Source organism: Sciurus vulgaris (assembly GCF_902686455.1).
Source record: "Sciurus vulgaris genome assembly, chromosome: 5".
In the NCBI taxonomy this organism is placed as follows: domain Eukaryota; kingdom Metazoa; phylum Chordata; class Mammalia; order Rodentia; family Sciuridae; genus Sciurus; species Sciurus vulgaris.
Window position 1 is genome coordinate 136,884,447 of NC_136465.1, and position 26,621 is coordinate 136,911,067.

At 35.6% G+C, this 26,621-nt stretch overlaps 2 protein-coding genes across 5 annotated transcripts in view; one reads left to right on the forward strand and one right to left on the reverse strand.

Moving 5' to 3' along the window:
• Nucleotides 1-15,229, forward strand: part of GLIPR1 (GLI pathogenesis related 1) — a 30,953-nt gene extending 15,724 nt beyond the window's left edge. For 2 of the 3 annotated variants that reach the window (XM_079142558.1, XM_079142559.1), the window contains exons 4-7: nucleotides 652-764; nucleotides 11,821-11,906; nucleotides 14,225-14,251; nucleotides 14,353-15,229. In XM_079142558.1, the coding sequence (XP_078998684.1) occupies nucleotides 652-764; nucleotides 11,821-11,906; nucleotides 14,225-14,251; nucleotides 14,353-14,507 (381 nt within the window). In that variant the 3' untranslated portion in view covers nucleotides 14,508-15,229. Of the gene's footprint in view, nucleotides 1-651; nucleotides 765-11,820; nucleotides 11,911-14,224; nucleotides 14,252-14,329 lie in introns of all 3 variants that reach the window. The other variant, XM_079142560.1, reaches the window with a different exon arrangement.
• On the reverse strand, nucleotides 15,017-26,218 carry KRR1 (KRR1 small subunit processome component homolog). Of its 2 annotated transcripts, XM_079142554.1 has the most exons (10): nucleotides 25,994-26,218; nucleotides 23,177-23,349; nucleotides 21,684-21,818; nucleotides 21,368-21,493; nucleotides 21,195-21,278; nucleotides 19,965-20,021; nucleotides 18,709-18,879; nucleotides 17,190-17,267; nucleotides 16,994-17,087; nucleotides 15,017-15,585 (listed from the first exon to the last, which is right to left on the reverse strand). In XM_079142554.1, the coding sequence occupies exons 1-10, from the start codon at nucleotides 26,076-26,078 to the stop codon at nucleotides 15,443-15,445; spliced, it is 1,146 nt and encodes a 381-aa protein (XP_078998680.1). In that variant the 5' UTR covers nucleotides 26,079-26,218; the 3' UTR covers nucleotides 15,017-15,442. The 2 variants fall into 2 exon arrangements, with proteins under 2 accessions (XP_078998680.1, XP_078998681.1); XM_079142555.1 differs by lacking the exon at nucleotides 21,368-21,493 and having other exon boundaries at nucleotides 25,994-26,211.
• Between the last annotated feature and the right edge of the window lie 403 nt (nucleotides 26,219-26,621).

The window sequence follows — 26,621 nt, forward strand, 5'->3', positions numbered from 1 at the left end:
TGTTGACGGCACTAGTGATATTAATCTGGAAGGCAGAGGTTTGTACACGAGGAGAGCTGGGCCCTTTCATGCAACAGATGGAAGTGCTCTTCTCTTTATTTTTCCCTTACATTTTCAAATATACACATGGTAAAAAATGCATATAGTTCAGAAAGATCTAAAAATATCCTTTTCCTATAACGTGGTATACCTGATGTCTTCAAAATCCTTCAACAGTCATATGAGTACCACACCAGCTAAGTCTTTTCAGGCCTTTGGAACTGTGTCGATCGTCTCCTATAATATGTCTGCTTCAGAGGAAATGCAGTCTTCCTCCTTCATAAAGAAAATTTAAAGGGCAATATGTACACACTGCTCAGAGGCAGCAAAATCCGGGGAGCACCTCAGACACCACTGGGTCTAGTTGTGGCTCCAGGGAGTCCCAGATAACATCCAGAGACACTGCTGCAGCAGCTCAGGCAAGTCCTTCCTCAATGCCAAGGATCCTCCTGAGGAGCCTTCTGGCCAGAATTTTGAGCACCTAAAACTTCTTTGGTAGTAAGAGCTTAACTAACTAGAGTGAACATACCTTACCATATTTATGAAGGCCTAACCATACCCAAATGTTCATTTTACTGTTTTCTTTTGTTCAAAATCCTCATTTATTTTCAGGTTGTCTGGGCAAACAGTTACAAGGTTGGATGTGCAGTGCAATTTTGCCTTAGAGTTTCTGGCTTGGAAAGTCTCTCCAATGTAGCACATTTTATATGCAACTATGGACCAGCGTAAGTGCCTGAATTAACCTCTTTCTAATACCTTAAAACTATTCACCTTCATTATAGAAAATCTAGATAATAAAGTATAAAGAAGAAAATTGATATAACTCTTAATTACTCTGCCCAGATAATAAAGAAGAAAATTAATATAACTCAATTACTCTGTTAATCTATTCCATTAACATTTTGTTAATGGAACTTTTTTCTGTGTTTGTATACCATTTATAAATACACATATTTTTAAGAGCAGCAAGACTCAGGGACACAAATTAATCTAATGTGCTAATAACACAAGATGAGAGTTTTTATTGATTTGTTAAAAACTTGGAAAATTTTACATAATTATCAAAACAAAAGAACTAAAGTTTTTCAATTTATATAGTTTAAACTTTTGGCAATTCTGTTTTTAAAATGGAAATTGTTTTCACTGTTTGGGAAATGTGGGAAGTGACCTTACCATATCCTTAATGCACATATAATATACACAGGTACATGTATAGGTATGTACATTTGTGTATTGTACACAGAAAAACTGTTTTCATGCTGTAAATTCAAGTTTTGTATTTTTTTTATTTAAAATTATACCATGCCTTTTTCACTTAGTTAAAACTTTAAGCATAATTTCAATAATTACAAATCATTGATGTTTTATATAGTGCCTATAATATGCCAATCACTGTTCTAAGTAATAATTAACATGTATTTAATCTTCATAAAAAGTCTATGAATGTAAAATACATGTTCACTTGTATCTTGTTTTGCAGTTGAGGAAACTGAGGCACGGGCAAGGTGAGTAACCTGCCCTGTCCTGCAGTTAGTGAATGTCATGGCTGGCCTTTGACCTGGTTGTCTAGCTCAGTCTGTGCTCTTGATAGCTAATATAATAGTTAATTTCAGTGAAGAATTTAGATTGTTCTATATATTTTGTAGCTTGACCCTTTTCAATTTTTTACTACCTATTACCAAATTACTTTCTACTTTCCATCCTTAATTTTCAATTTATACTTTCTTCTTTTTTTTTTTTTTTTTTTTTTTTGCCATACTGGGGATCGAACTCAGGGCCTTGTGCTTGCGAGGCAAGCACTCTACCAGTTGAGCTATCTCCCCAGCCTTGTACTTTCTTATCAGTACTGGATATTATAATTTAAAAAAATTTTTTTTTGGTACTGGGAATTGAACCCAAGCGGCTGCTTAACCACTGAGCCACATCCCCAGCTCTTTTTTATTTTGAGTCAGGGTCTTGCTAAGTTGTTTAGGGCCTCACTAAGTAGCTGAACCTGGCCTAGAACTTGTGATCCTTCTGCTCCAACCTCCCAAGTATCTGGAATTATAGGGAATTATAGGCATGTAACACCATACCTATCACATTACAAGTATTTTGTAACTTGAAAGAAATTATATTTATTTTCTTTTGCATCTCTGATTACTAATGATAACTCTCTTCACCTGATTGTCCATTTCTTCTTGGTAAATCATGTGATCTGCCCATTTTCCTATTAGAGTGAATTTCTTAAGGATTGATATTAGCTGTTTATATTTTTAATTTGTTGCCCTTGAATTTTGTTTGGAGGGAAGGGAGCTAAAATCAAGTATCTTTCAGAAAAGAACTTTGACTTAAGATTCCATAGTTGAAAAAAGAGGAAAACCCAAGAAAAAGTAGAGAAAGCCATAATTTAACCAGTGATTATTTTTCATATGACAGTTTTAACAATTAAGGTAGTTAGTTTACCCTGTAAACACAAATTAGTTAATTCTCTGAATTGGTTTTGTCAAAAATTAGAATAATAGCACCTACATTTAATGTAGCTATAAAATTTTATAGAAGCTATAAAAAAGTACCAAATTTGTATAATACCTGGCACTGGTGATTGTTTTGTTAAGTACTTATTATTTTATTCTCATTATGATTGTATATGTAAATTCTCCTAAAATAGAATCACTTTATTTACTTTTTTAGGTTATAAACATTAAGTTGTGAAACTTATAGCTGAAGTTGTTTCTATAAAAAATTGACTTAGCTTCATACATTCATTTATTCATCAAATATTTCTTTACTAACCTTCAAAGAAGAGCAAGCCAGATGCGGTCTCTGCCCTTATTTATATTTATCAGGCAGATTGATAAATATATGACTGCATTGTGATGGGGAAATTAAGAAAATATAAATAATACTCTAATAGGAGCTATCAATGGCAAAGGCCCTATTTAAAATCAGAGAAGGGCTTTCTGTGACATAGTTTAGCTTAGGTGTGACGAATGAGAAGGAATCAGATGTGAGAACTTTAGGAAGAGTTGTGCAGAGAGAACAACTGCAAAACTTACATGGAGAAGGTTGGGGCAAGTTTGAAGCATGGACGGAGACCAGGGTATTAGGGCACTGAGTGAAATGACACCAAGGGAAGGCAGCACAGAACTCACAACACCTTGCAGATCCTGGCAAGGGTTGACTTTATTCAACTCATAAGAGGAAGCCATCAAAGTATCAAGTAGGGGACTCAGAATGAGATCTGCCTTAAACCTGGAGAGCAGTCAGTGTGAAGTGTGGAAAAGGAACTGGAGGGGCCTAAGAAAGTGGCCAGTTAGGCAGGTCTTCATCTCCTTCCGCCTTCTAAGGCTTTTCTTATGTATACAAAGCCATAGGCTCCCACTTCACATAACCCAGTATCTCCCAGTGTTTCTGAGAATGTCTCAGAAGGAGAATGGGATGCTTAATTCTCCAGTCACCTCTAACTCTCTCTTCCTCATTCCCTGGGCATCACTGAGCTAAGCCATGGTGTGTAACAGATCTCTACCCAGAGTGGATTAGTGGAGAACAGGATTGTAACACAGAGGAAATAACCTTAACTGTAAGAACAGTTGCTAGCGTGGTTGGGCCACCGCTGCCTTGGGGACCCTTACTCATATTTAAACTTCTCTCTTCTCCGGTGTCCCAATCCTCTTCTCTCTCAGGGTACTAGAGAAAAATGCTAATGCTTTCTGCTTTTTCACTGGATAGAACACTTCGGGTCCCTTTGTCTTAATCACTCTCTCCTAGACAAACGCAGGTCTTTCCAGGAGCATGCTTTTCCCAAATGAATTCTTCACTTTACCTACAACTCACAACTGTCTTCTTTTTCCCTTATTTTTAAGTAGCAATGTTTTCCTTCTCCTTTACAGTTTGGGATGCATAAAGAATGAGGATAGCATAAATGATTTTGGTAAAACCATTCTAGAATTTGTGAGTATTGTTTTTTAACAATGAGATATTACAAGACTAATGTCTATTTTGGACCTTTTTGCAATCACTATCAAAATTTCTACTATATTGCTTTGATGATACAGTACAAGGATTAATTTTACTTCTGAAGCAACCACTAATGTGAAACCAAATGAGATTAGAACATATATCTTGAGTTGAAAATGTGGTGTTAACATAAAGGTATGTCTCCAAATGGGGGCTTCTTTACTTTGGAGTTAAATATATGGTTTTACTGGGAGAGGGGAGTCCATGAACATGGATCAGAAATAAATTACAATTCCTTCCACTGTGAATGAAGACAACAGACCAGTCTTTTAAGCACTACCTGTGACTACTGTATTAACAGTATCTACTTCTTTGGAAATAACAATTATTTTCATATCAACTCTAGTTCCTGAAGATAATCTCAAAATGTTTATGATTATCACTGATTTGAAATTACCTACAAATATAAGAACCCTGCTAGATCTGGTTTAATACTTAATAGAAAAGCACATATTACTATATCATGAATCTTTTTCAACATTTTGATAGCTATTTCTGTTTAATCAGCTTCCCACATTCCTGGGTTATTTTATGCACTTAAAAATCAACTATTTTAAGGGTCCATAGGACTTACCAAACTATCAAAAGGCACCATGACACAAAAAAGTTAAGAACTGCATTCCAAAGCAGAGTTTCAAAAATTAGTGCAGTGGCAGAGTTACAGAAATAAATGTATAGCCTGATCATTACTACTTTTCAGGTACTCATGGGGATATAAAAATTTTTTTTTAATTTATTTTTATTGTAAACAATTGGAATACATGTTGTTTCTGTTTGTACATGGAGTAACAGCATACCATTTGCATATTCATAAATTTACATAGAGTAATGATGTTTGATTCATTCCATTATTCTTTTCCTTCCCCCCCACCCCTCCCACCTCTCTTTTCCCTCTATACAGTCCCTCCTTCCTCCATTCTTGTCCCACTCCCACCCCCCATTAAGAGTCATCATCCGCTTATCAGTGAGATCATTCCTCTTTTGGATTTTTGAGATTGGCTTATCTCACTTAACATGATATTCTCCAATTTCATCCATTTGCCTGCAAATGCCATAATTTTATTATTCTTTATAGCTGAGTAATATTCCATTGTATATATATACCACAGTTTCTTTATCCATTCATCAATTGAAGGGCATCTAGGTTGGTTCCATAGTCTGGCTATTGTGAATTGAGCTGCTATGAACATTGATGTGGCTGTATCTCTGTAGTGTGCTGATTTTAAGTCCTTTGGGTATAGGCCGAGGAGTGGGATAGCTGGGTCAAATGGTAGGTCCATTCGAAGTTTTCTAAGGAATCTCCAAACTGCTTTCCAGTGTCTGCACTAATTTGCAGTCCCACCAGCAATGTGTGAGTGTACCTTTTTCCCCACATCCTCGCCAACACCTATTGTTGCTTGTGTTCTTCATAATCGCCATTCTAATTGGGGTGAGATGGAATCTCAGTGTAGTTTTGATTTGCATTTCTCTTATTACTAAAGATGTTGAACATTTTTTCATATATCTGTTGATTGCTTGTAGATCTTCTTCTGTGAAGTGTCTGTTCATTTCCTTAGCCCATTTGTTGATTGGGTTATTTGTATTCTTGGTGTAGAGTTTTTTGAGTTCTTTATAGATTCTGGAAATTAGGGCTCTATCTGAAGTATGAGTGGCAAAGATATTCTCCCACTCTGTAAGCTCTTTCTTCGCATTGCTGATAGTTTCCTTTGCTGAGAGAAAGCTATTTAGTTTGAATCTATCCCAGTTATTGATTCTTGCTTTTATTTCTTGTGCTATGGGAGTCCTGTTAAAGAAGTCTGATCCTAAGCCAACAAGGTGAAGATTTGGACCTACTTTTTCTTCTATAAGATGCAGGGTCTCTGGTCTGATTTCAAGGTCCTTGATCCATTTTGAGTTGAGTTTTGTGCAGGGTGAGAGATAGGGGTTTAGTTTCATTCTGTTGCATATGGATTTCCAGTTTTCCCAGCACCATTTGTTAAACAGGCTATCTTTTCTCTATTGCATATTTTTGTCCCCTTTGTCTAGTATTAGAAAATTGTATTTATTTGGGTTTGTGTCCATGTCTTCTATTCTGTACCATTGATCTACCTATTTTGGTGCCAATACCATGCCGTTTTTGTTACTATTGTTTTGTAGTATAGTTGAAGTTCTGGTATTGCAATACCCCCTGTTTCATTCTTCCTGCTAAGGATTGCTTTAGCTATTCTGGGCTTCTTATTCTTCCAGATGAATTTCATGATTGCTTGCTCTATTTCTGTGAGGTACGTCATTGGGATTTTAATTGGAATTGCATTGAATCTGTATAGCACTTTTCGTAGTATGGCCATTTTGACAATATTAATTCTGCCAATCCAAGAACATGGGAGATCTTTCCATCTTCTAAGGTCTTCCTTAATTTCTTTCTTCAGTGTTTTGTAGTTTTCATTGTAGAGATCTTTTACCTCTTTGGTTAGATTGATACCCAAGTATTTTTTTTTTTTTTTTTGAGGCTATTGCAAATGGAGTTGTTTTCCTCATTTCCCTTTCAGCTGTTTCATCGCTTGCGTATAAAAATGCTGTAGATTTATGCGTTTTGATTTTATAGCCTGCTATTTTGCTGAATTCATTGATGAGGTCTAGAAGTTTTCTGGAGGAGGTTTTTGGATCCTCTAAATATAGAATCATGTCATCCGCAAATAGTGACAGCTTAAGTTCCTCTTTTCCTATTCGTATCCCTTTAATTTCTTTAGTCTGCCTAATTGCTCTGGCTAGAGTTTCGAGGACGATGTTGAATAGAAGTGGTGAAAGAGGACATCCCTGTCTTGTTCCTGTTTTTAAAGGGAATGGTTTCAGTTTTTCTCCATTAAGAATGATGTTGGCCATGGGCTTAGCATAAATAGCCTTTACAATGTTCAGGTATGTTCCTACTATCCCTATTTTTTCTAGTGTTTTCAGCATGAAGGGGTGTTGTGTAATGTCAAATGCTTTTTCTGCATCAATTGAAATAACCATATGATTCTTATCCTTAAGTCTATTGACATGATGGATTACGTTTATTGATTTACGGATGTTAAACCATCCTTGCATTCCAGGAATGAACCCCACTTGATTGTGGTGCACAATTTTCTTAATATGTTTTTGGATGCAGTTTGCCAATATTTTGTTAAGGTCTTAGCATCTATATTCATCAAGGATATTGGTCTAAAATTTTCTTTCCTTGATGTGTCTTTTCCTGGTTTGGGTATGAGGGTGATATTAGCTTCATAGAATGAGTTCGGTAGGGTACCCTCCTTTTCTATTTCCTGGAATACTTTGAGAAGTATTGGAATGAGTTCTTCTTTGAAGGTCTTGTAGAACTCGGCTGAGAATCCGTCTGGTCCTGGGCTTTTCTTGGATGGTAGATTTTTAATGGCTTCTTCTATTTCATTGCTTGATATTGATCTGTTTAAATCGTGTATGTCCTCCTGGTTCAGTTTGGGAGGAGCATATGTCTCTAGAAATTTGTCAATGTCTTCGGTACTATCTCTTTTGTTGGAATACAGATTTTCAAAGTAGCTTCTCATTATGTTCTGTATCTCAGTGGTGTCTGTCGTGATATTTCCTTTTGCATCATGTATTTTAGTAATTTGAGTCTTCTCTCTCCTTCTCTTTGTTAGTGTGGCTAAGGGTTTATCTATTTTGTTTACTTTCTCAAAGAACCAACTTTTTGTTATGTCAATTTTTTGAATAGTTTCTTTTGTTTCAATTTCATTGATTTCAGCTCTGATTTTAATTATTTCCTGTCTTCTACTACTTTTACTGTTATTCTGTTTTCTTTTTCTAGGGCTTTGAGCTGTAATGTTAGGTCATTTAATTGTTGACTTTTCATTCTTTTCTGGAATGTGCTCCATGCAATGAATTTTCCTCTTAGTACCACTTTCATAGTGTCCCAGAGATTTTGATATGTTGTATCATCATTCTCATTGATCTCTAAGAATTTTTTAATCTCCTCCCTGATGTTTTTTGTTATCCATGTTTCATTCAATAGCATATTATTTAGTCTCCAAGTGTTGGAGTAATTTCCTTTTTTACTATGTCATTGATTTCTACTCTCAGTCCATTATGATCTGATAGAACACAAGGCAGTATCTCTATTTTTTTGCATTTCCTAAGGGCTGCTTTGTGGCATAACATATGGTCTATTTTTGAGAAGGTTCCATGTGCTGCTGAGAAGAAAGTGTATCCGCTCATCGATGGATGGAATATTCTATATATGTCTATTAAGTCTAGGTTATTGATTGTGTTATTCAGTTCTATGGTTTCTTTGGTTGGATTTTGTTTGGAAGATCTATCAAGTGGTGACAGCGGTGCGTTAAAGTTGCCCAGAATTATTGTGTTGTGGTCTATGTGATTCTTGAAGTTGAGAAGGATTTGTTTGATGTACAGGGATGCACCATTGTTTGGGGCATAAATATTTACTATTGTTATGTCTTCCTGATTTATGGTTCCCTTAAGCAGTATGAAATGTCCTTCTTTATCCCTTCTGACTAACTTTGGCTTGAAGTCCACTTTATCTGATATAAGGATGGAAACCCCCGCTTTTTTACTGGGTCCATGTGTGTGGTAGATTTTTTTTCCCATTCTTTCACCTTTAGTCTGTGGATGTCTTTTTTCTATGAGATGAGTCTCTTGCAGGCAGCATATTGTTGGGTCTTTCTTTTTAATCCATTCTGCGGTCTATGTCTTTTGATCGAGGAGTTTAGGCCATTAACGTTCAGGGTTATTATTGAGAAATGATTTGTATTCCCAGTCATTTGGCTTATTTTTGGTTTTTAAGTTGGCTTGGTTTCTCCTTTGAATGGTTTTTCTCTAAGGTAGTTCCTCACTTTGCTGACCTCCATTGTTGTTTTTCATTTCCTCCTCATGGAATATTTTGTTGAGAACATTCTGTAGTGCAGGCTTTCTATTTGTAAATTCTTTTAACTTTTGTTTATCATGGAAGGATTTTATTTCATCTTCGAATCTGAAGGTTAGTTTTGCTGGGTATAGGATTCTTGGTTGGCAACCATGTTCTTTCAGAGCTTGAAATATGTTGGTCCAGGCCCTTCTAGCTTTTAGAGTCTGGGTTGAGAAATCTGCTGTTATCCGTATTGGTCTCCCCCTATATGTAATCTGATGCTTTTCTCTCGCAGCCTTCAAAATCCTTTCTTTATTTTGAATGTTAGGCATTTTCATTATAATGTGCCTTGGTGTGGATCTGTTGTGATTCTGTGCATTTGGTGTTCTGTAAGCCTCTTGTATTTGATTTTCCATTTCATTCTTCAGGTTTGGGAAATTTTCTGATATTATTTCATTGAATAGGTTGTTCATTCCTTTGGTTTGTATCCCTGTGCCTTCCTCAATCCCAATAATTCTTAAATTTGGTCTTTTCATGATGTCCCATAGTTTTTGGAGATTCTGTTCATGATTTCTTACCATCTTCTCTGTTTGGGCGACTTTATTTTCAAGATTAAATATTTTGTCTTCATTGTCTGAGGTTCTGTCTTCCAAGTGGTCTAGGCTGTTGGTTATGCTTTCCATTGAGTTTTTTATTTGGTTTATTGTCTCCTTCCTTTCAAGGATTTCTGTTTGTTTTTTTTTTTTTTTTTTTTTTTTGTTTTTGTTTTTTTTTGAGAATCTCTCTTTGTTGATTTCCATTTGGTTTTTTTTTTTTTTTTTTGAGAATCTCTGTCTCTTTGTTGAAATGATCTTTTGCTTCCTGCAGGTGCTCTTTCAGCTTATTGGTATTATCATTCATTGCCTGCAATTGCTCTCTTATCTCATCCTTTGCTTCGCGAATCATCTTAATCATGTATAATCTGAAGTCCTTTTCTGACATTTCTTCTACCATACTGTCATTGGATTCTATTACTATAGAATCTAGATTTGTTTGGATCATTTTCTTCCCTTGTTTTTTCATGTTGTTCATGTATCTTCCCCTCTAGCGCTGCAGATCTGGGGGTATTGCAGATTTCCCCTTATAGGCTTATAGTGGCCCTATAGGTTTCCAAAACCCTTTCTTTAAGGGGAGAACAATATTAGCAGTGCCCAAACCAGACGCTATGCAATCCTAGACCAAATAGCCCCTATGGGGACAATAACATCATGTAAATAAGGGAGAAAGCGACTGAGGGACCAGGTAAACAGAAGGAAAAGAAAGCAAGAAACGTAAAGAAATAAAAACTTAATTTTTTTTTAAAAAAAGGAGAAAAAAGAAAATCTACTGTATAATAGTCATATTGTAATGAAACCTCCCAGTGTTCAGTATCCCAATGTATGAGAGGTACCTGAGAATGAGCTTCAAGCCTCCAGCAGGCGTCGCAGGATGGGATTTGCCCCACCCGAAGATCAGAGCTCTAGCTTCCAGGATTATCCAAGATGGTTGCTCTGGCTTCCAAATGTGTTGGCAAGTGGGGAGTTGCAGCTCAGGGGTGGACGTGGTCAGCTGGAGGTCCTGGAGACAGGATGCAGTTGGTGCAACAGGGGTCCTGGAGGTCCGGTGTGTTTGGTGTGGTTGTGGGATCCTGGAGGCCGGGTGCAATCAGTCGGTCTGGGGTCCCGGTGATAGGGCGCAGTCAGTTGGTCTGGGGGTCCTGGCAGCAGGGAGCAGTCAGTTGATGTGAGGGCCCCAGAGGCAGGGAGTGATTGGTCGGGCTGAGGGATCATGGAGATGGGACTCAGTCAGACCGGCCAGGGGTCCTACAGGGCCTGGCTGTTGTCTCAAAATGGCGGCAGCCACGTGTAATCAAACCTGCAGGTACTGTAACAGTGAACTTCCAGGCAGCAGCAGGCAGCTGGTTCTCCACTGGCGGTCTGCGGTCAGTCTGCTGGCAGCTGTCGGACGATCGGGAGGTGAACCTCGAGCATTGGGTGATGGATAGGGGTAAGGCAGGCGACACAGGCGAGAGGCAGGCAAATGGCGGATGATAAGACGCCTGACAGTGAGCAATCTGCTCTCAAAAAAGGCGTCGATATATGCTGGCAGACTGCAGGTCATCACAGCAGACCGGGATATAAAATTTTATACATGGTGTCACTTTCTATCAGTGACCTTGATCAGTTATTTGCATTGCACCTCAGCCTCTAGCTATCTAATGGGGACAAATAAGAAATAGTAATATCCTCATAGTATTATAGTAAAGATTATCTCATTCAAGGATGCTTAAAATAGTGCCCAAAACATAACAAATGCCTAGTAATTTTAGCTGTTATTCATAGCTCATCTTTTATGTGAAAACAATCTATAATTCAGAATTTCCTTATATCTCATTTTTTCTTGGAAGGCATTACAGCAGCCGAACAGCTCCTATCCAATAAGAACTATGGTGTTTTGGTTGACTGAAGAGTATATACAGGTCAGGATAGCTTTCATGAGAGGGGCAGAATTTTGAATGGCAGCAGTCATACAGGCCAGAGAGCAGCAGAGGAAGTTCAGCCCTGGTGTCAGACAAATCTAGTTTTCCTCCTTGACTTAGGTATGAGTAAATCGTGATTTGGGGCAAGTCACTAATCTCTTAGATTCTCAAATAAAAATAACTCCCCCCCACCCAGAAGTATTAGAAGTGAAAGAATACAAATTAAGAGGGTCATAGAATGAACCCTAAACATACTGGCAACCTTCCATTTTTATTTTCTTATTTTCTTCACATTTTATCAAACCATTTGCTTACAATATCTCAATCTTTTGACTTCTACCTTATTATCATTCTGGATGTGGTCAAGGATTCATAGAAAATTGCAACAGAAATAAACTGTACTAACGGACAGGCTTCTTCTGCCTTACAGAGGAAATTACCCAACTTGGCCATACAAGAAAGGAGGCACCTGCAGTGCTTGTTCCCCAGATGACAAGTGTTTAGAAAATCTCTGTGGTGAGTAAAAGGAACAATCCACCAATGAAACAATGTACTAGAAGCGATTATGCCTTTCTTTACAGTTAAGAATACAACTATTTGTTTTATCCTAATAACCTATTCTCAAGGCAATGGGCATCAAGGAGCAATCAAACCAATGGTTTACTGTTCTAGGAATGAATATATGTTGAAGAGAAATTTAAGATATTCGTTTTAAGAACACCCCTGAAAATATGCTTTACAGTTTATTTTCCCACGATGTGAGGGGAAACCTCAATTCAGCTACTGTGCAAATCCTGTAATACTCTGTGCCTGTATGTGTAACACACTGAACTGCTCAGAACAGAAGGGCTGGGTGGGATGCTTAGAATAGGACAGTGAGTCAAGTTCTACTGCATAAAATTTTTGTTTTGGAAAAAAACGTTTCACTGCTTACGTTTCCTAAGGTTCCTTCCATGCCCCAAATTATGATTCTATTAAATTGCTGTTCTTTTTCTTCCCATTTGTAAACATTAAACTATTAACAGTCCAGGCACAGGAGCACTTTTTGGGATTGACAACTAATCTCTTCTGAGAATATCAACATGTTAACCGAATTCTTCTAGGGTGCTAAAACATTACAAAGCAAACATACACATGCACACACGCGCACACGCACGCACCAAAAATGTGTTGTTTTCCTTCCAACTTAGAAGTATGATAGTATGATACAAGGGTTAAAACCACAGACTTTAGATTCATATACCAGTTTCCAGTTCAATATCCAGTTCAAGCACTGTGACCTCAGGCAACTTTTTGAACCTATTTCCATAACTATAAAATGTGCACGATAGTATCCCATCATGGGTTAGGTGAAATAACTTATGGTAAAATCACTCTTTCCCTTTAAAATTCTAAATGATTAGTAATGCCACCACAATAATATTGCTGGCAGCTTATTTTTTATCTTTGGAGCTCTATCTTGAGATGGTCTCTAATCTTGTGAGATAAAACTCAGATTAAACCAATAGGCCAATAATGAAAACCCCTGGGCTCTAAGATAAAGGTAAAAGCACATGCTAGTTTGCCTATTTACAAGATATTGTGAAACATACCACCCATTTACCTTAGGTGACAGCACCCTCCAGATTGAGTCTGCCACTAATTTTCATAAAGCTAGATTGTTTTTTATGTAAATATTGGCTTACTTGAAAGTATTCCATTTTTTTATAGTGAATAAAATGATAGGATTTATAATTAAAAAAAAAAAAAAAAAAGAATAACCATCCCCATCCCACCTTTTATCCTGAAGTCTGATGAGGGTAAAGTTAGATAAAACCTTTTATTTAACATATTCCAACTCACAAATTATGGCAAACACTGGAGGAAAGAAATCCTTCATGGTCTTCCACATACTATTTGCAGTTCAGTAAATACCCAGAGGCCATATCCAGATTGCAAAATGTGCTAGACACACCAGTGATACAAAAGATGATTTTAGCTAGTGGATATACACTTAGCCATTGCATGTACATTAGGATGTGCATTTGTTGAATATTTAAAAATATATACAAGAAAAAATAACTAGAATACCACACCCTTGAATTCATGGATATAACTGCCAAAAGTTAGGGAGCAGCTTCATGGTAATTCAGCACAAAGCCCACTCCCAGGCATGAGGACCAAAGATGCTCACAAGTGCCCAGAGGGCTAGGTCCTTGATGGCTTCCATCACAGGCACCCAAGAGCAACCGATGTTCAACTGGTGTGGAAATGGACTATTTAATAAAAGAAGATATCAAGAAGGCTAACAGCAGTTATGAAACTTATTTCTTCCCAGTACTCTGAATATCAAAACCTAAATAAAGCTCAGCAAAATAAAGGGCATAGTAATAGCTTTTGATAAGCCAAAAGTCCCAATGATAACTTACTGATATAGTAGAATGGATGAAAGAAGCTACTATCCCTTTAGTATTGATTATTCACAATATCATCATTCTCAAAGGACCCATTTTCAAGAAAAGTTTGATAAATTGCTCACATTATTTCTAATACTATTTAAATTTTTAAATTTTATATTTTAAAACTTAATTGTATTTATTATCTGAAAGTTAAAGTATGTAAGATAATTTTCCAATTACAGTAGAAGTATTCCTTTATATAAAAAGTTCATATAAAAAGCAGACATAAAAGGTGATGTTAATAGAGTTAGGACAAAAAAATCTTAAATAACCTTTGAAAATTACTGAAATGAAGTAAATGGTTATAAAGACTTTGTTTTTTGGTTTTTGTTTTTTTAATAAAAAATCTTACCTGTACCTAACTTTTTCTTTTTTTAATTCTTCCTGACTTCACAGTTAATCCAAAACGAGACAAGGTCAAACGTATGTATATAAATCTTAAATTGTTTTATTAAACTCTGTGATTTATGTCATTGCATTATGAGAAACAATGTCTAAGAGGACTTTCTATGTTTATTTCACAGGTTACTACTCTGTTGCGTATCCAGGCTGGTTCATATTTTCAAGAAACAGATACACATCTCTCTTTCTTATTGCTAATTCAATAATTCTAATAATGTCTGTCATAATTACCATTTGGGTAAAGGACAAATACCCTAATTTAACTCTTTTGGACTAATATAATCTGGGGGCCGGGGGGAGAGACATATTCATATGGCTTTAAAAAAAATAACAATTGGGTATATTTCTAATTTCCATTTTAAAATGAAATAGAAAAAACATACACTGCTGCAGTAAAGACTTACTCAAAAGAAAAATGGTTCAACTTCCTAAATATAACTCCCCTTTACTTTCCACTTTTTTATGAATAAGCATTGTTTTCAGGTTGCCACAGCTAGGCTTCCCGTAAGTAACCTCATTCATAGCTTCAGCTTCCAAATCTGTAGAATGAATGAGCTAGGCTTTTCCAAGTTAACTCCACTGAGCGTTATTTCTCACATGCGGCCTCCACTTAAAGTACCTGGTTTCCCTGTTCTCTTGCAGCATGGTATTTTTCTGGTTTAACACTTCCCCAGACTTGGTAACTAAAGGATTTGATTTCAGAGGTCTCGATTTTCTGCTTATCTGCTGTTTAATCTTAAAATGCAATAAAGGAAATTGTAAGAAGGTATAATTAGGGAGAAAGAATGCACTGAAAAACTGGCATTTATTTTCCTCAAAACCAAACGCTGGAACATGATTATGTTTAAAAACTAACCAATGAAATCAGACTTTGATTTAATGAAAAATTACAATAGTCACATTCCAAAAGTATATATATAAAAACACTTAAAAGTTACTCCTAAACTCATGCTTCAGCAAAACCTGCCTGGAACTGATTAGGTACAATGTATAAAAAGACACATATAGATAGCACTTTCTAGCACAAAAATCTTCAAAACACACAAGAATAGAATATATTTATAAAGAATATTATTATATAAACAAAAGCAACTCAGAAATATTATTTCTCACACATAAGGCAACTAATGCCCTGTCATCTTTCAAAATCCTTTACAAAAGGAGATAGCTATATAAGTTCTGGTTCAGGGGGTTTTGGTTATTTTTTTAATGTTACTTTTTCTTTTTCTTTTTCTTTTCATCTGCTTCCATCTTAAGCTTAACTTCTTCAGCTGTAAGGGCTCCCAGTTTCTTGTTCTTTGCTTTCTTAACCTTTTCTTTGATGGTAGCCACGTCAATTTTAGTTTCAGTAGATGCTACAAAAATTAAAAAGAAAATATATTTAATTCTTTAGAAATTAAAACAATGTGTTTCAGAACACTATTTTAATAACTGAAAGGTCATGTTATAAAATATGAAACACCTGCCTAAAGTTAGAAATTTCCTCAAACTACAAGAAAACAAATCATGAAGTCTTTAAACATGTATTAGTGAGAGTACATAGGAAAATGGCATGACAATTTAAACAATTTGTATCAATTACTGAATTTTAATATTTTTTCCTAAACCTTACTTGAGATCATCTGTATTCTTTTCCTTATTTTGGAACATTAGAGTACTCATTAATATGTCACTTTTTCATCTTGCACACAAATAGTTACATTTTATAAAAAATATTTCATGTAGCCCTTCCAGCTTCAATAATTTTAGTAAGCGAATCATGAAGCTACAGGTCAAAATCTACTTCATCTAAGACTATAACAAAAACTTCAGCTCTCCAAATATTAGTTTATTAATGACTAATATTAACAAAGTTTCTGTAAAAAAGAACAGTAACTTGAAAATGTGTGGAGGAAACATTGCCAAAGCATCTAATCATTGCCAAAAGCATGAACAAAATAAACAATGAAAAAAATGCAATCTGTTTACCATTTACATACGGTACTTAAGAACATAAAACAATCACAAGATAAAATGTCACCATACCTACAACCTAGCCACTTGAGATGCACAGAGACTTAGAGCCTCCACTATATACAACAGCTCATTCTTAATTAACATAGGCTAAGGTTAACCAGCTACCAAGTACCCAAAGTACTTAACTGACAGACTGTACAAACTGAAAAGAAACCAAATTTACGTATATGTTGCTAGGAGATGGTATGACAGTTTAAACAACGTGTCACTGATGGTTTTGGAGGATTATTTTAGAATGAAGCTAGAAATGGAGAAGAAAAGGCATTAAGAGTTCTCTAATATCTTTAATATCCTGGAGGAAAAAATCTCCTGTCATTACTTTGTTGGTGTTCTTTAGTCTAAAGTAATAAGAACTCAATGTTAACACAGAAATAAACATTAAGCCACAGATCAAATAAATAAAAACAATTTCTGAAAGCCCTCTTTGAGTTATGATAGCAAAGCTTAAGTTGCTTCTATTTTTATAGAATACACCAATTACTCTGTGTTATCATCTTTCCCAAGCATGGGTCAGAGAATTGGGAAGGACTGTCATGCTGGGATACTCTGAAATAGGTATTAGCTGCTACCGAATTATAAATTACCTCATTCACTTCTTGTCCCTAGACTTGATAATTAAGGAAATGTTAAGACAGATGAAAGATATGGTTATTTCTTATTAACATGACAGGTTCGAACAAATGCTCTATGGGTTTACTTTTCATAGAAAGTGGACTTTTATATCAAAAAGTGAAAAATGAGCATTACCTTTTTTAGGTTTCACAACTGTTTTTTCTTTAGGTGGAATAAATGCTTTGTTTCTTTCCTCTTGTCTTTTACTGAGAGCTTCTGCTTGTTTAGCCTACATTATTAGGAGATACATTGTAAAAGATTAATTGTAAGTAAAAATTCAGCACCTATGACTTTGTTATTAATGTTGTCATCAAGACATAAAGAGTGTTACCTTTATTGCTTCCATTTTCTGTCGCTTCTTTTGATTTGCCTTCAAAAAGTATTCACCGCTAGCCAATTCTCTATCAATCTATTGAAAACAGTATTTATAATTATGTTGGAAATAATGTACATGAAAAGTAATTTCCTAAGAAAGTCACAATGTCCTATGAGTAAAAACCGTGGAGTCAGTACTCTCTATGACTAATTCATAAAGGTAGCAACATGAACTACAGATTGGGGGTGGAGGTAGAAAATGGAAGGATAGGTCTTATCAGGGCACTCTGTATAAAGGTACAGAAATTTCACACTGAACCCTATTAATATGTATAGTTAATATGTGTTAATTAAAAAAAAACTAAAAAGAGGCTTGCAGGGGTAAAGAAGGAAGAATAGCCAATTAAGTACAGAACAGGTCATTAGAAGTATGGCAATGTTATGAGCAAGGGTTAGTAACTGGATCACTATGTTCTTCTGAGCTATTATTTTTCTTCTGGTCTCACTTTGTTTCTCCTTTCAGAGTAGACTCTGAGCTAACATTTCCATTGTTTTTTCACCATGATCACTACTCCTTTTTTCCCTTTGGCCTTTCATCATCCCTTCCCTGAAAAACTCAAAACATAGGGCTTGGAGGAGAAAAGATGATAGAAAAGCAAGGGTTTATATCCTGAGCAGAAAACAACTACTAGAGATTATTTTTAAGACATACACAAAGAATGGAAATAATCGATACCAGAGATGCAGATGGAATCACACAGGTGGAAATAATTGATGCAGATGAGGAAAAGGATTACAGAGAGAAGAGTTAAGTTGAAGGAGCTTTTTCTGATGGCCTCAGAAAAGTAAATGCTACATCATCTGCTAGGAGTGAGAGGGTGCTGAGAGAATTAAAACAAAAAGAGCTGCCAGATAGGAGGATCTGAGGATGGAAATACGAATTTCTAGTAGATTAAATGCACAGACAGGACTTTCTGCATTTTCATATGGTAGTGCATAATGGGAAAGTTTTTGGACTTATCCAAGTCTTACTAGTTTTGCTAGGAAGGTGTGACAGAAGGGAAAGCAGCATGAAAGAAAACAAGAAGAAAAGGAAATTTTGGCCACAGCTGGAAAGGAAATGAACCAGAAGACAATGGACAAAATGGAAGGAATTCATAACTCAGAAAAAGAATGAATATTAGAATTTAAGATTTCTAAAATCACACAGATAAGGGTCACAAAAGGATATTGCTGAAGTAAAGCAGAGATACTGTGGACTAAATCACTTAATTCTTTTTTAAATCTATAGAACATTTTCAGTGCCTACAAGGACACAACTGACAATAAACACCTTGATGTAGTTCACTTGCAGTGTGGAAGGCCCCACTCCCCAACCCCATGCATTTAGCTCAAAATGTGCCTCTTTACAATTCAGCTTCTTCTACCTCTACAAACATACACTGTCTCTCTCCCCACCTAACTACCCTCAATAAAATTTCTGACAAAATAAGATCAGTTTTTCCTTTACATAAAGTTCAACATTTAATACTAACCTGACTCTCTGGTTGCGGTGGTGGAAATGGTGTGTATGCTTTCTTAACAGTTTTCTTCTTCGGTTCCTTGCGTTTATTCACATTTTTGTGTTTGAAGTGTGGCAAGAATCTTTCCCAACTTTGTGATCGTAATTCAGAATCTTTTGCCAACTCTCGTTTAATCATTAAAGTCTTCAGTTATACATGTATAAATAAAATTTAATTTCAAAATTGATACATTTGTTTAAACTATTATAACTATTGCTTCTACAAATAGTTTTAAAAGTAAAAGTTCCCAATTGCTTCAGAATTAACCAATTGCACTAATAAAAAGATATGTCATCATAAATATGTACAGTCAAGCATCAAGAAATCATAAATTTGGATTAAGAAATGCAGAACTGTTAAGAGATGAAAATGAAACTCAGTTTTTCAGTGACTATTTCAATAAAATCTTAATAATTCAACTTAATTATAGTAGGTGGGGTTCTTAATTAGCTGATGTTCCCTGTAAGCAGGAAGATTTTAATAGCCAGTAAGACAGTAGGGAATGAAAAACGTAAATGTTTTAATGACTAGACAAAAGTCAATACTCTTCTCACATTCACCCCCACTCCATTTGAATTTTATACACATTGGAACATTAAGAGGAAGCCAACCAAGCATCAGATGCACAACTAGCTCTCTATCTGTAATGTTCCCATGTAACTCAAAATAACAACCCCAATCTACGTGACTTTATAAAGTATCAAATTTAAGTGAACTGCTCAATAAATACCCATCATAACCGCTCATCATACCATTACATTTCCAAATACAATCACAAACTTTGTGCACATGGGATGTAATAGCTCTTTCGCAGAGGGACCACAATTTGAGTGTTCAAGTCCAAAGATTTTAATGTAATCTGAAATATTCTAGTTTTAATAGAAATAGGCAAAATTCTGAAAGATGAATCTTTAAATAAAATACATGGGATCATAATTTACGAAAACTAAATTTATATCATCTACAATAAATTCTATAAAGCTTGTTTTCATTATATTAGAACTATATAATAAATTACAGTATTCCCTTCAATAGTTTTTACACTGGAGACCTAAGCCCCAAAGGAGGACTGGGGCAGAGTTGAATGGGCTGAATTCTACCTTCTAATTAATGCAAATTAGCTGTTCTTTCAGATTTGTATATTAGGCTTTCATAAAAGATTTAGTTTCAAGAAAAGTTTCTGTAGTTAACTTTACAATCACTGGTAGTCATATGTAATTAACACTCACTTTAATGTTATAAATGGGATGAATATTCTTCATTGTATCTAGAACTACTTTTCGAACCTGAAATTTGCAAAGGAAAAAAAAAATTAGTCTCCTATGAAGATTTTAATAAACTACATAGAAGAGATGTTAACATATTGCATGGCGGCCTATGAATCAAGGAATGACCACCAAACTGAAGATCATAATTCCTTCAATTGCTCTGAATGGCTTCTAGATCTTTCATAATAGCATTCAACATTCCTTGGATACAATGTTTCTCTATTAGTGCTGAAATATGGCACTTGGAACTAATATAACACCTTAGAGCTATGAGATTTAAGGAGAAAAGAACTGAATTTAGAGACTGAAAATGAGGGCTCAAGCCCTGAAACTGCTACTTCATTTAAGAAAGTAACTTCATTTTCCTGTTTCAGCTTTTTCATTTGTAATATGGAGACTGAACTATGTACCTCAAAAGCCCATTGTAAGAATTAAATATTTCAAGGACCTTACAAAACTATAAAGTACTCAATATATTTATTATTGCTCAAGGAGAAAAGGGCCAATAGAATTACTATTAAAGACTTCCTAAGTAAGGAAGCAAAAACGCACAGCCAGATTCAGATAGTAGCAGCAGCAAAAGGAGCTAACAGAAACAGCATTTGTTGTAGATGTTCTCATATTTGGCAAGTTAAAGAAAAGATTCAGGAAAACATTACAAATACATACTAAAATTCAAACAAAAGAAAACGTAGTCTTTAAAGAAAAGTATTTTCGGAGTCTGATCTCTACTGGCTATATACATTATTGCAAATAATGAGATACTGCTCAATTTTCACTTGAACATATGTAAATACACTACATTTCTCATATATGTTATAGACTAAGATTTTTTTTTTTTTTTTGGGTGCTGGGGATTGAACCCAGGACCTTGTGCTTACAAGGCAAGCACTCTACTGACTGAGCTATCTCCCCAGCCCCTAGACTAAGATCTTAAATACCCACTTACATTTTACAGTGAGAAGAGTGATGGTGCACAGGACTAATTCAGAAACAGATGTCTCCACAGTCACCAAAGGGTGGCCAAAATATGTTAGGGGTGATGATTCCCTCAAGTTACATGACGTACAAAGTATTTACTAACGGACAAACAAAACCCATTCTAAACATATAATTCTAAGATATACAATAAATTATAACCAAATCATTTCATTTGTTCTCTGATGATTACTTGAATATAATAGTTCTCACCTCTTTTAAGCCACTGAAAGGTCCAATGGCTGAAACTGTATTTCCCTGAACCATAATGTAACAGTTTGTTAGGAGTTCCAAAGCCTATATTGAAAAAAGAGTAAACTGAAATTCAATACAATGAAAATTAATTGCAGATGAAGAAACTCAAATTTTCCACTGGTAAAAAGTACCTTCAAAGTAGAGCCTTTTGGACCAATAAGCCGTTGTCTTCTTTTTACAAATCGTTCCTTATTTCTTACTAAGGAACCTATTTTAATGATATCGCATGCAACATCATCCTGAAGAATCCGTACTGCCTTTTGGAAAAATAAGAATATATCAATATTCTTTACATTACTCATTTTCCAAACCCAAGGCTAATAATCGAAGCAAACATGAAAATACAATGGTGAAAGGAATGGACAAGGAGGAGGGAAGAAAGGAGGCAGGAAAGATATATTACAGGTTGTCAAAGGTTGATATAAGTAAACCTAATTCTAGATTCACCTGTTCAAATGAAACACTCCTTGCCAACAGTTTTATTAAGTCTCTGGCCCTAATGATGATATATGGGTCAAAAGTCTTCTTAGTAGTACAAACAGTCATGCTGCCCTCAATCAGGTCCAGGGTTGCTTTAACATGCTATAAAAAGAAAGACCAAACAAGCAGTTGTCTAAAAATGAATTCAGGTTTAAATATTTAAAGAGCTTACAAAAACTAATCTAATAACCTCTATGCCATTAAGCCATCTATCAAATTCTATCGACTCCCTTCCTGAAGAAGCTAGGTAGTTAAATATAAATAATGAATACTTGATTAATTTCATATCTCACAGAATATAAGAAACCAAAGCTATTGAACCATTTATAGTTGGCTTTAGAATATTTTGTACTTACTGGACTAATCTCTAGCTTTAAAAATATATCAATCTAAATGAGGCCACACTTCACACCTGGAATAAAAAATTAAAGCTGTATAGGGTCACTCTTTTGGACCCAGCTCCAACCGATGATCTACTTTCAAGAGTGAGAAATTACTTTTCCTTCAAAACTATTTTCTAGCTGTTTTGGGGACTAAATACAAAGTAAAAACAAATTATCCTGGATTCAGAAAGAAGCAATAATTAGGAAAATTAAGTATTCTCTCTCAATGGCAAGAACTAGAGTTCAACCACACAAAGATGCAATTATCTGACCTGTGGAGCATAATCTGAAGACTACTTCTTCAACATGGTAAGTAATAAACAATTCAACATAAGGTTGGGTATCTATGAATTTACAAGGAAAAAACCCCTGAGTTTAATTCCAGATGTAGACAGCTGTAAAACAACCTGTAGCTTGCTCGGCTACCTTCAAACTCCAGAGCAGTTCCACAGTGAGAAATACATTTTATATCACAATCTAGTACCCATATGAACACATGCATGTAAAACTGAACCATAAGCTTCATAAAATAATACTTAGCATATGTGATAAATTCTTTTTTTTTTTTTTTTTTTTTTTTTTAAGGCTCATTATAGTCACTTTGATCTCTCAATTTACTACCGTGTTTCAATCTTCAATTTGAAAAACAAAAACAAATATACTGCTCTGGGGACAGGGTCATAGAAACAAAATAGTAGGAAGCTGGCCACATCTCTAACTTTCATTGAAAATGAAAATTAAGCAATTAGGAACATGACTCAGTTCAAACTGAGTAGGTACATGGTAACTATCACAGCCTAGAATAGGCATTGTGAAATTTGGACAGGTAAGTTTTAGACAGTTCACAAAATCTCTAAAATATTAAGGTTTGTAAATTTTTCAAAGTAATTTTATTACTCGCAAATGTAAAAATTAATAAACTATAAGAATAAAATTTACCTAGACTGTTTAAACTACCAAAAGAACCAAAGTAACCAGCTGTGTGTGGCACCTTTAAAAAGAAATCCATGAGCACACATTTACTTAATTAGGCATAAGTGAGAGCAAAATCTCAAGAAATGTATAAAATATGCATACATGTTCATTCAAGGCCTTCTGCACCAAAGGCCAACATTCTTTCAAATAAGCCTCTCTGTATTTGGGGAACAAAGTTGCAAAACTGCTCTCTTCCAAGAGTCCTCTCGGATTGTCCTCTTTAGAAAAAGCTGGTTCCTTCCAACCATCAGGAACAGTGAGGAGTTCTGATTCATCTACAGATAGGAAAAAATGTACAGGTCACATTTTAAAGTTCTTTGGACACTCTGTTTACAATATATATACACATCAACAAGCTTCCTGATACTTTCCTTGCATTACTTCTTCCCTGCTTTTTATATTAGTCAACAAAGAACATGCCTCCTCATTATCAACACTGTATAAAATTATCTCTATACATTACAGTTGCCTCATAAGACAGTTCTTTAAGGTAAGGAACTCTCCTTATTTCATACTCACCAGCATATGCTTGGCAGACAGTGGGTACTCTAAAGACTTCTATTGTACTACACTATGACAGAGCTGAAGATTCAAATACAATTTTGTTGACATCACTTTTTATTTATTTATTTGGTACTGGTGGGGGTTGAACTCAGGGGTACTGAGCCATATCCCCAAACCCATTTTGTATTTTATTTAGTTAGGCACTGAGTTGCTTGGTGCCTCACTTTTGCTGAGGCTGGCTTTGAACTCATGATCCTCCTGCCTCAGTCTCCCAAGTTACTGGAATTACAGGTATATGCCACCACACCCAGATGTTTACATCACTTTTTAAAATATTAACCTTTCTTTGTTGGACTGGACCTCTGTGTGTGTGTGTGTGTGTGTGTGTGTGTGTGTGTGTGTGTGTGTAAAACTTTTAAAAGCTCATTCTGAGGTATAATGTCTTTTAAAAATTACTTGAGTAGAATTTTAGGTTTTCCAAAGTGTTTTTGATGCCCCATTTCTATATGGCTTTCATAGTAACTAAGCACAATATGAAGAATCAGTATCATTATTCCCATTTCATAGAAAAAGAGACTCAGTCCAAAAGGTTAAGTGACTTGTGTAAGGAAAATAAAGCTGACTCCGTCTAGGTCTCCTTTTACTAAAAGAAAGTATGTTCTAAGGGCCATACATTATCTCCTGAATCACTTATTAAAGCTCCTTAGTCCTGGATTTTAGGAACCCCTTAAATCCAATAGCTACTCTCTAATTCTACTCAAAGATATGATCCAAAGACTTACAGCATCAGCATAAAGCCACCCACCCCAATCCTGAAATAAACAAAATGAAAAAAGCAAAAGAAATAAAAATGGGGATTCATTAAAAAGGAACTATAAATAGCTCAGAAACATGTAAAACAATGTGCAACTCATCAGTAAGCAGAGATGTTCAAAGTAAAACCACAACCAGATACCATGTCATACCTATCAAAATTCAGATAATAAATTTCAGTATGGAGTTAGAGCAAATGAAAACTCTCTTGCACTGCTTTTGGGGGTCACAATTGGCACAATCCTTGATGAAAACCATACCCTACACTTTAGGGATTCCAACCCTAAGTACACAGAGAAACTCTTACGCATGTTAACAGAAAACATGCACAAAGATGTTTTTGGTATGTAATTTTTTTCATCACTAATTTTAATTTTGTAGATTTTGTTTGTCATAGCAGCATTGTTTATAATTGTAAGCAATGGGTACAAACCAAATGTTCACTACATGTAGAATGAAAATACAAATTGGTGTGTATTCTTGCAGGGGAATGCCATATAATAGTGAAAAGAATAAAGGTGTCACCCTAGTTGAATAACCAAAATAAAGCCAAGCATAAGCAAAACAGAAGGATACATACAATCCACTTTCATTCATATAAAAATAAAAAACAGATAAAATTAAACTATTTTGTTAAATAAGCAGTAAAGACTATGAAGAAAGGTAACAGGATGCTTAACACCATTCAGAATGATTAATACAGGTTCCCAGAAAGAACAATATCATCTGGGATACGGTAACCTATTTACTACATAGTCTCAGTACTAGTTCCTCGAGTGTTGCCTTTGATCTTTTAACTTCATATGTAGACGCTGCTATGCACATTATATACTTACATAAAAATAAAGCAACAATTCAAAAATCTTTAATACCTTCCCAATGCATTTTGAATGAGTTCAAGTTTTATGACACTTCTTACAAGATTGGTTGATCAGCTCCCTGATTATTTCTCTAGTCTCTTTCACTCATAATGAAGATAGCTAGGTTAAAGGAGACTACAACGCAAGAAAGCAATTTAAAAACAGGGCGGTCTAAAGCCTAAGAACTATGTCGTCTAATAATATAGCCATGTGACAAAAAGAAATAATGATAAATGTTCCAAAATTTCTCTGCTGACTGACAACACTGGAGTTAAGGATATGCCAGATAGCTCCTTCCCCATGTTAATTACTATGTCTTTCACTCCTTCATTATCAGCATAATGCATAATGATTACCTATCTCACCAGATCCTAGTCATTATCCTGTCAATGACTTTCAGCCTCCGGTGCGCAGTAAATTTCCACAGCGCACTCTGTGATTTTTAAATCTTCATCCTTTTAGAGGAGACGGATTCCACGATAGATTCACTGGGATTGGTGTTGTGCGGGGGCGGGGGGTGGGGAGGAGATTTAGGAAAAAGAATGAGCTGGAAACAAGAGGCCAGAATACCGACCAATTATTCCTCCAGGCCCAGTCAACACCCACACCAGCAGCAGTAAGTATAGACACTTAACTGCACAAAACAGACTACAAATGGCTTTATACGTCCAGACCGTAAGAAAGAAAAATACCGCAATTCAGTAGCCACAAAACCAAGACTTCGGTTTTCACACAACCTCACCTCTGTCCTCCGGCTTCGACTTCTCGTTGCGAAATTCACTTTTTCCAGCTGCGGTAACTGGCCGGCTCGGCACGGAAGACGCCATTTTCAAATTGCCTCCGGTGGTACCGGAAATGAAGCTGTTCTTAAATCCTACCGGCTAAAATAACTGCACGCAAAATAAGTTCCGCAGAATTCGGACGAGGAGATTTGCGCAGTCTCCGTGCGTACTTATTCTAAGGCGCCTGCATTTGCACAAACTACCCTTCTACGTAGCCAATGGAGACTTTTTCCCCAGAGTGCGCTGCAACCGCGGCGTTTGACTGAATGCTGGGAATTGTAGTTTAGCAACGTGAGCCACTTGGAACCGACCTTATCCCAGGTTTTCTAGTGACCTCACAGTCAAACTTAGAACGGGGTAGTGTAGAATTTGAACACAGAGTGCAATGGGACTATCATTAATATCATCCATTCGTTCGCTAAATATTTATATGATCGCCGAATATGTGCTAGGTGTTGTGGGATGTACAAATAAGAGAATATATGATATTCCATGACAAAAGTGACGGTACTGTTGTTTATTGTGAGACTACTATACTTTGTATTGAGCACTTTGTGTTATGTTTAATAATTAAAACGAAGGACAACT